This window comes from Phoca vitulina, unplaced genomic scaffold (genome assembly GCF_004348235.1).
Source record: "Phoca vitulina isolate PV1807 unplaced genomic scaffold, GSC_HSeal_1.0 scaffold34, whole genome shotgun sequence".
Taxonomy (NCBI): Eukaryota; Metazoa; Chordata; class Mammalia; order Carnivora; family Phocidae; genus Phoca; species Phoca vitulina.
The window spans coordinates 5,589,498-5,599,569 of NW_022589737.1; the positions used below are offsets into that span (position 1 = coordinate 5,589,498).

Below are 10,072 nucleotides of genomic sequence, written 5' to 3' on the forward strand. Positions count from 1 at the left end.
GCCATAGGTTAAATCTGAGCACAGCTATAGCCGTTCTGTGATGTCACGCCACCCATCCGCTCTTTCCTCTGAGAGCTGTGCCCGTCAGCAGTCAGCAGGGAAATCTAGGCAAATGGCACTCAAATTAAATCCAAGCAAACCGGCAGATGTCTGAAGGCCTCTAAATGCATTTGGACAGGGATGGGGGGGTGGGAGTGTGAGGGTTTTGGGTTTGGAAGGAGGGAGAGGGGCCGGGGGAATGTCAGTGGGGGTCTCTGAGTCTCCGAGATATTTGTAGGGGGTCCCACGAAAAGGTGACTGCCTCACACGGCCTCTTGCTGAGCGCGGGGAGGGGAGCGGGGGGCTGGTGCCCCCACCTGACTCTCTGACCTGTGCGTTTTCTGCGCCTCCCAGACTGTGGGCTGCGGTCATTCTCCAGGCAGTCCCGGGTCGTCGGAGGCACGAATGCTGACGAAGGTGAGTGGCCCTGGCAGGTCAGCCTCCATGTCCTGGGCCAGGGCCACGTGTGCGGGGCTTCGATCATCTCTCCCAACTGGATGGTGTCAGCAGCTCACTGCTTCATCGACGACAGAGGATTCAGGTGGGCCGCTGGCTGGGAGGGGTTCTCCTTGTGTTTTCTGGGCTCGGAAAGCCCCCGGTGTGTAAGTCATGCCAGGGCGGATGGCGCTGCGACAGGACCAGGAGGGGTGGCAGACCCCCCAGGATGGGGCTTAATAACAGTAATCATAAAAACAGACCCCTGTTAGGTGCGCCCTCTCCGTAAAGCAGTATCTCAGTGCCTCTCCTAACAACCTGGTTAGGCGGGTCTGGTTATGTCCCCATTTTACAGAAACGGGGGTTCAGAGAGGTCAGGGTGTGTGCTTGCGGGCGTGCAGCTGGGGAGCGGCACAGGCAGGCTCGAGCCCGGGTGTGCGGGTTCCAAGGCATGTGTGGTCGGTCTGTGCACGGGGCCGCCCCGGGACCGGTTCAGACTCACATTCACGCCCCAGCTCTGCTTGCCCAGTGGCCGTGGGCTAGTGTTTCATGCTTCCTGGGCCTCGGGTTCTTCCGCAGGAACGGTGACACCGTGAGTTCTTATCCCTGGAGGCCCGAGAGTACCGTGCTCGTGCACCTGAAACCCTGAGCTCTGCGCCTGGCACACAGTGCACTCTGCCCGCTGGGCCTCGGGCCCACGGGCGGGGTCCAGCCTGGCACAGGGGAGGTCACTGAGGAAGGGTCCTGCTGGCATCTCAGGAAGGGGGGGCAGGGCAGCGGGATGGGGGAGCCTGACCAGCTCCTTGTGTCTTAGAGTCAGCCAGCCCAGGCCCTGTGGCCACTGGCCATGGAGGAAGTCTGGTGGGACAGCCTCCTCCGAGGGGAGCGGACCTTCCAGGGGCTCCCCACCCTCAGTGCCTTCTGCTGGGCACGTACCCTTCTGCCAGAGGCAGCTGTGAGAGGTGACTGGGCTGCCACAGTCACCCTCTTGCAGGGAGGAGAGAAGAAGCACCGTGAAGTCTCAGGAGAGCCAGGACCTAGCATGGCCAGGCAGGTGCACATAGGCATGCGTGATGGCAGTGACCGCAGAGGTCCGGAGCGAGCTCAGGGCCGTGGTCCCTGGGGCCCTGCTGGGCTGAAGGGCAGCCTCATCCCGCCCAACTGCCCTCCCTCTTATTTTCTCACACTCTGCTCTACCCTGGGCAGAAATCATTTTGTTCCTTTTTGGGGTGATGGGAGCTTACTTAAGAATTTTGTAAAAGAAACTATCTTGGGATCCAGACGAGTTGCAGAGATAGTACGGCGTTCCCGCGTACCCTCACCCAGTTTCTCTCGCGGGCGGGGTGCGTCTGTCAGCACTGAGAACCCCCTGGGCCCTGCCATGAACACCCCCGCAGGCTCTGGTGGCGTCCGTGGGGTTTATTCTCAGATCCTCTCTGCTGCAGGAGCCAGTCCACGTTACCACTTTGCACTGTTGTCCCCTGTCCCCAGTCTCCGATCCGTGACAGTTGCTCAGTCAGCCTGCTTTGTTTTTGTGATCTTGACAGTTCGGAGGCCAGGTGTCCTGTAGAATGTCCCCCCCACCCCAGTCTGGGTTTGTCTAATGTTCTTGTCATGATTAGACTGCGCTTCTGAGTGTCTGGAAAGAATATCACATGCCGTCAGCGGGCCCAGGCTACCAGCCTGACTTATCACCGGTAACGTGAGTCCTCCGCTGGTTGAGATAGTGTTTGCCAGGCTGCCTCGCGGTGAAGGCCCCCTTTCTTTATTCTTTGGAAGTGAGCCAGTTTGGAATTCTTCTGTGAGGAAGCTTTGTCCCTTCTCTTCCATTTATTTATTTAGTTAGCTATTTCTATTCGTATGGACTCATGTATATTTACATTTCTTTGGATTGTAATCCAATGCCGTGATAGGACTTTGTTGCTCAGATTGTTCCAGATTCGACCATGGCACTCTCTCCCAGGTTGGCTCCTGTGTCCCTTTGATCTGCCCCCATTCTTTTGTTCTTTTGAACCACTTCCATGCTTTCTGGCCCTACCAGGTGCTCTAGGCCTGTCTTGTATTTTCCCTGGCCCAGGCCTGGAATGAGCCATTCCCCTCCCTGCCGCCCCCCCGCCCCGGGAATCCTGTTATCGGAGGACAGCGAGACCGAGCCCCATATCCTCAGTGTTACTGCAATCCCACTGCTTCTAGACCCTCAGCAGGGCGAGCCAGGATCTCCATGTATGGTCCCCGTGCCCTCTGTTCCTTCTCCCTCTTTCTCTTGCTTCATCACTGAATGTCTCATTTCCTCTTCCTTCATTTTCTCTTGATCATCAGTCTTACTTCCGCCAAGTGATAGTGCAGTTAATCCATTCGACACCCCATGCTGTTATTAGCACCGGGGGCAAAGATGAATAAGCCTTCTTCTCCGCACTTCCCAGGCTTCCCAGGCTGGGGGGACGAGATACATGACACATGCTCATGCACGCACACGTACATGCGCACGCGGCAAGTGCTGTGTGGGAACTGTGCACAGGTTACCTGGGCCCGGCGTGTGGGAGTTGAGAACTCCCCCCTGGGCGGGGGATGGAGACTTAAGAGTGCCTCTGTGAGCAGGGGTGTCTGGTGTGAGTGTTGAAACCTGAGAGTGTTTGCAACTGGACAAGGTGACGCAGACTTTCCAGACAAAGAAGGGTGTGAGCAGAGGCAGGTGGGTGTGAAGTGTGCAAGGATCTGGAGTGCAGTTACTTTGGACACATTTCTGAGTTGGCAGGTGCTCGCAGGGTGTTGCTGTGGTTAAAAGTATAGGCTGCCTGGGTTCAGTCCTGTCCACGACTTATTAGCTGTGTGATCTTGGTCAAGTTACTTAGTCTCTCTGTAGTCTGAGTCCTCATCTAAGAATGGGCAGCCCTACATTGACGGGCTGCCTGGGGGATGAAATGACTTGACGTGTCAGCACTGAGAAGAGAGCTTGGCGTGGCTACCACCAGTGCCTTCCCAACCCCACGGCAGCCCCCGGGGCGCCTCAGTGGCTGGACCTTCACACTTGGTCTCTCAGTTGCTGGTGAGCGTGTGTACCTTCAACGACTAGAGACTAAGTCTGCTCAAAGAGTCGAAGGCTGTCCTCGACCGAGGAATGTGGACTGGAGAGAAAAGACCATCCTGGCAGGCTTAATGTGAGGAAGCTTCGAGAAAGAGGGGCTGGGGTTGCTGGGTGAATGGGGCTGGCAAGGGGGTGGGGGCACGGGGCTTAGCATGGGCGCAGGGTGACAAAGGGATGTCTGTAGCGGGTGATGAGATCACAGACAGATGGTGCCAGAGGGGAGGAGGATGACTCTCCCACCCTGTCCCCCCACCCCACCCATCCCATCCTTTCAATCGCCGGCCCTTGCCTGCTAAATATCCCAGACCATCTCTACTCTTTCCCCCTCACATTGCTGCTGCCCTCTAGCAGCTGCAGCGCCCTCTACCTGATCACCCTCTTGCTTCTCAGCATGCCTGCCTGTCTCCACAAGGTGGGAGTGGTCTTTCCAAAGAGCTAATCTGATCCTATCAACCCCTTGCTCGGGGTAACTTGTAGGATAAAGCAGAAAAGGAGTAACATGACCAACAGGGCCACATTCTCTGGCCCGTGCCATCTCTCCAGGCTCAGTCTCCTGTCCTGCCCTCACACCTTCCGTATTTTCAATTTCGGGGGGTATTTAACATTCCCTTGGCTCTCTGTGGTCTTGCTGCTTTCTCCCCCACCTGCAGGCTTTGACTAGCCAAGTCCTATTTGATCTCCAAGGCCTTGTTCATGACATGCTTCCTCTCCCCGCCACCCACCTCCCACCCCATACTCTGCCATAGCCTGCTGCCCATCATTCTGGAGGTCACCCATGCTGGGCTGTCATGGGTGGTTTTAATGGCTCCCTCCCCGAGGACGCGGTACACTTGGAGGTTAGGTCTCATGCAGTTCCTGGAACACCATAGATGGTTGGGAGAAGTCAGAAAGGGTAAGGCAGAATTAATGCAGATACAGAATGCCTGGCTGATCTGGTGGGTCTTGGAATCATTTCAGGGTGTTGAAAACGGCTCTCACAAAAGAAGTTTTCAGGAAGTTCTCATCTGGTAGCAACAGATTAAAAAGAGCAGAGGCAAAAAGACCGGTTTGGAGGCTAGTGCTGCCGTCTGGGTGTGAGGTTCTGCAGGGAGGTGGTTGCAGGAACGGAGAGGAAGGGATAGAGGCGCGGGCTAGCGGAGGGCGGGGCTGGCGGGGGGCGGGGCTAGCGGAGGGCCGGTGAGCTGGGCTTCAGGGGCAGGGGGAGAGAGACAGTGGAGGAGGAGGTAAGGTTCAGAGCCCCGAGGAGAGAAGGCGCCGTGCCAGGACATTTTAGCACTGGCCACTTCACTAGCCTCTTGACTCTCTTGATAGGCTAGATAAAGTGAAGCTGATCTTCGTGCTTTTCTTCCTCATGCAGACTTTCTATTTTAAAGATAGACTTTTCCCAATTTTTTATTTTGAAAAATTGTCAAACCTACAAAAAAGTTGCAAATATAATGAAGGAAAAAATGACAATGAATACCCTCATACCCTTTATCTACATTCACTACCTGTTGAATTTGACCACATTTGTTTTATTTCTCTCTCTTTACACATGCACGTTTTTCTGAACTGTCTCCGAGTTGGGTGCAGCCATGATGACACCTGTCCCCAAGTACCTCAGCTCGTGTCTCCCAACAACGAGAGCTCCCCCCCATACCCACAATATGGGAATCACCTCCAGAAACAACAGTGTGGACACAGTACTAGTGGCAAGCACGTCTTTCATGCTTCAGGTGTCCCCCAGTGACCCCGATATTGTCTTTTGTAGCCTTTTTTTTTTTTAAATCTAGGATCCAGTCAAGGGTTGTGCTCTGTATTAGTCCTTAGTTTTCTTTAGTCTCTTAAATTTATTTATTTATTTATTATTATTTTTTAGACATTTTATTTATTCATTTGAGACAGAGAGATAGAGAGAGAGAGTGAGAGAGCATGAGTAGGGGAGAGGCAGAGGGAGAGGGAGAAGCAGGCTCCCAGCCGAGCCAGGAGCCAGATGTGGAGCTCGATCCCAGGACCCTGGGATCATGACCTGAGCCCAAGGCAGATGCTTAACCATCTGAGCCACCCAAGCGCCCCTAGTCTCTTAAATTTAGAACAGTTCCCCTAAACCTTTATTTTTTAAAAAATTTATTATTATTTTTTAGGCATTGCATGTTTGAAAAGTCCAGGCTGGTTATTTTGCAGAATGTCTCTCAGTTTGGATTTTTTGATTGTTTTTTCATGGTTAGAGTTAGGTTAAACTTTTTTTTTTTCCCGGAGAACACTATATAGGTGATGCTGTGTCCTAGCCCATTGGTGGGAATGGCTGGGAGGATAGTCTGATCACTTGGTTAAGGTGTGGTCCACGGCTTTCATCCATTATAAGTGTGCCCCCCCCTTGTTATGAATAATCTTGGATGACACTTTGAGTCAGTGTGAATATCATGTTGTTTCTCTTTGGAGAGGGAGAGAGAGAGGAGCGGGGAGGGGCAGAGGGAGAAGGAGAATCTTAAGCAGGCTCCATGCCCAGTGTGGAGCCTGTTGTGGGACTCGATCTCACGACCCTGAGATCATGACCTGAGCCAGAATCAAGAGTCACACGTTCAACTGACTAAGCCCCCTAGGAGCCCCCCTGGCAATCTTTTACCCAGTGTTTTTAGCATCCATCGATGATTCTTGCTGGTGTTGGTTATTGCCAAGGTAGATGCGAAATGCGATTTCTTGTTATATTGTTTCTTCTGTATTTATTAGCTAGTGTTCTTCTGTAAAGAGTGGCTTTCCTTCTGCCCTTACAGATTCAGGATGGACTCATGGATTCCCCTCCCCCTTTTATATTACTCAGCATGCACAGTACTTTAATCCTGTTGTTCATTTTGATGTTTGGATGGTCCTGATAACTGACTCAATGATTGTTTGAGCACTCACGTGCTTACTTCTGGTAAAACAAAATGTTCCAAGGTCGCTTTATGCCTTCCGTGCTTCAGACCTGAAATCAACCATTTCTCCAGGGAGCCTTGGTTCCTTTTAATGGAGAAGAATATATAGAAACCAAGTTCTGGGTGTTATTGGGGATGTCATTGCTTTGGGGCCATTTTTTTTGGAGAAATCCTGAGCTTTGATTGCTACCTCTGATTGCACTCCCTCCTCCCCTACTCCCTTTGTATCTCCCTTTTCCCACACCAGAAATTGGCTCCCAGCAATGGCAGTGTGTTATCTTTACTCGTGCAGTACCCCAGTATACATGATACAGTTCGGAATTGCTACACTTGTCCCACCACCAACGGCAAACCTAGTAGATGAAGTTCAGTCTACTTTCCAATTCATTTTGTTCTTAGAACACGTACCACTGTGTTAAAAAAGTATTTGTGCTGAGTTCTGTGTTTTTCTTTCTGTGAAAGATCACATCGCTAAGAAATGTGTTTTTGGTAATCAGATTAAAAATCTATTACAAGAGGGAAACAAGGAGGTACAGGGGGCTGAGTGCTGTGGGCGGCTGGGGAGCCACGCAGAAGCCACAGCCCCGTCCACGGTCCGGGCAGTGGCAGGTCCGTGCTCAGGCAGCTGTGCGGCCCCTCTCGCAGCTACTCTGACCACACGCTGTGGACCGCCTTCCTGGGCCTGCACGACCAGAGCAAGCGCAGTGCCACCGGGGTGCAGGAGCTCGGCCTCAAGCGCATCATCGCCCACCCGTTCTTCAACGACTTCACCTTCGACTATGACATTGCCCTGTTGGAGCTGGACAAGCCGGCCGACTACAGCAGCTCCGTGAGGCCCATCTGCCTGCCCGAATCGTCGCACAGCTTCCCCGCCGGCAAGGCCATCTGGGTCACGGGCTGGGGCCACACCCAGGAAGGAGGTGAGCGGGCGCGGGGGTTGGCTGGTGGGGGGAGTGGGGGGCGGGGCTGGCGGCCGCTGGGCCGCCCCCCCTTCTCTCTGCCTGGCGGGGCCGGGTTGTTCCGGAGTGAAGTGCAGGCTGGGCTCCGGGTGGAAGGCCTGGCCATGCCGCTGAACTTATCTGAGTGACCTTGGCGGTTGCTTAAACTCTGAGCCTGTTTCTTCACCTGTGAAGTGAGGGTAAGACACCTTCCCAGATGGTGCTCCGTGAACGTAAGGACACTGGTGGGAGCGCTGTGTGACGCAGGGGGGCCTGGCAAGCTGGGCCCGTGTCAGGTCCTGGGGCGGGAGCCCCGCCTCCTCGGCCCTTCTGCCTCCATCTGAAGGCACGTTCGTTGGTCAATGGCAAAGGGGAAAAATCAGTTATCATAGTGCGACAGCACACTGTGGCAAATCTGTAGAATAGATAGAGGAAATAGGGAAAGAACCCGACTTAACACAACCCCGGAGCCGCTGCGTGGTGCTTTCCGTCGCTCTCCTGTTTCTCGTTTCCCACACCCCGTTCCCACGCCGAACGTCCGATCTGTCCCCGGTCGCCCAGTTCCTTGAGCATTTGTCAGCCACGGGCAGTGGGGTTGTGTCCGGAGATTTGCTAGTGAGGTCACTGCCGTGGAAGAGCCTGGAAGGGGGTCCTGGCCGTTGCACAGGCCGGTCGGGGCGCCACGGCCCGGCTCAGCCTCGTCCCGCCCTCCTGCCCCCCGCCCCCCAGGCTCGGGCGCGCTGGTCCTGCAGAAGGGCGAGATCCGCGTCATCAACCAGACGACCTGTGAGAGCCTGCTCCCGCAGCAGATCACCCCGCGCATGATGTGCGTGGGCTACCTCAGCGGCGGCGTGGACGCCTGCCAGGTGCGCGCGGGGCGGGGCCCGAGGTAGGGGGCGGGGCCCGCGGTAGGGGGCGGGCCCAGGGCGCGGGCGCGGGCGCGGGCGCGGGCGCGGGCGCGGGCGCGGGCGGGCACTCGAACAACGAGGCGCTGGTCTCCCCGCAGGGCGACTCCGGGGGCCCGCTGTCCAGCGTGGAGGCCGACGGGCGGATTTTCCAGGCCGGCGTGGTGAGCTGGGGTGACGGCTGCGCTCAGAGGGACAAGCCCGGCGTGTACACGAGAATCTCTGAATTTCGGGACTGGATTAAAGAGCAGACTGGGGTGTAGATGCAGGGGCCATCGTTGGGCCACCCCAACGTGCACACCTGCGGGCCAAGGACAGGATCGCTAACAGCACCCCTGACTTGAGCTCCCCAGAACCCAGACTGTGAACGGAATCCCCAGGACTCTGGAGAGGGTGACTCGGCCTGGAAAACTCCTCTCTTCCCTCACCTCCGAAGCAGAGGATGGGAGGTGGGGAGGGAGGACACTGGCAGTGCCAAGGGGCACAGGCTTGAAGACACAGCCTCTCCCCTCCAGTCCCAACCTGGGCTGAGGCTCGTCCGGACAATCTGTGGGCTCTGCCTCTCTGATACAGGAGCGGTTGTAATGTTGCTTTGGGACCCCTACGAGGGGCTGGTGGGGGCACTGTGGGCTCCTAGGGTCACACTGTTCAGGAGACCCAGGCCAGAGGACCTTGGAAGACACATGGGTCTAAAATTTGAATTTTTACCAGCTTCTGGGGTGGGCTTCAGTGTATGTATTTGTGTGTATGAGTAAACTGTTTTTAGGTACATTTTTTTTCTCACTGGACTTGATGGGCTCTCCTTCCTCCTAGCCCCAGTTGCAAGCAGTAAACTGGGTTTAAATTCCCATCAGCACAGACCCTGGAGTCAGGCTAAGAGCAGAGGCCACAGTGCCCTGTGGCCTTCTCCAGGCCAGCAAGGGATGCTATGTTTTGCTTCTGAGACCAAGACCTGGTGCCCTGAAAGGAGGGGTGTGCAGGGCAGAGGGGGGCTGGCGGTGAGGCATGAGGTGGGAAGGGTGTGCAGTAGCTGCCCAGCCTGGGCACCCTAGGACAGGGAGGAGCTGTGTGTCCCAGGAAGAAAGGAGGAGGTGGGGCTTTCCCTCGGGCAGGGAGGTGATCAAGTGAGTTCTGTGTACGCGTGTGTGTGCTTGTACACGCAGACATGAGGGTAGGCACGATGTCGAGGCTGTCCAGTGTGGGCTGAGCAGATGGTCCCTGAGCCTTGCAGGAGGGATGGTGCTTTGCTTAATGTTCTCACATCTCCAGTGTACCTTTGATTTTTACTTATTAATTTAAAATATTCTCTCTCCTTGCTTGGAGTGACACAGAATGACAGCATCAACGATCTAGGGAGGGCTTAGGGAGTTCTTGAAGGGACATTTGAGAACCTTCTGTATGCCAAGGCACTATACGGGCTGGGGCTAGGGGCAAGAAGGGGCTTAGGAAGAGAAATCAGATGGCCAGTGTCATGAACAAAGACGGCGTGGTCTTTGCTCATCACCATATCCCTGGCTCAGGCCTGGCTCCTAGAAGATGCTAATACATACTTGTTAAATCAACAGTCTTTGCCCTCCAGGAGTTTTGGGAACGGAAGGGAGGAAAACGCAGTTTGATTGGAGCAATCTGGACAGAGCTCTAGGAGGAGATCAGCTGCTGCTTTGATTTTAGCCTGAATGTTTTACTTTCTGGAGGGAGGGGAAGTTTTGTCTTCACACCTGTGCAGGCGTGCGTGTTAGATTTTCCTTCCAGGGAAGGGAAAGAGCAACCATTCTT

At 55.0% G+C, this 10,072-nt stretch overlaps 1 protein-coding gene across 1 annotated transcript in view; it reads left to right on the top strand.

Moving 5' to 3' along the window:
- The window catches only part of ST14 (suppression of tumorigenicity 14), a 39,955-nt gene extending 30,941 nt beyond the window's left edge, over positions 1-9,014 (top strand). The window contains exons 16-19 of the mRNA XM_032426377.1: positions 394-580; positions 7,099-7,373; positions 8,121-8,257; positions 8,398-9,014. Coding sequence (XP_032282268.1) covers positions 394-580; positions 7,099-7,373; positions 8,121-8,257; positions 8,398-8,559 — 761 coding nt within the window. The 3' untranslated portion in view covers positions 8,560-9,014. The remainder of the gene's footprint in view (positions 1-393; positions 581-7,098; positions 7,374-8,120; positions 8,258-8,397) is intronic.
- The last annotated feature ends 1,058 nt before the right edge of the window (positions 9,015-10,072 follow it).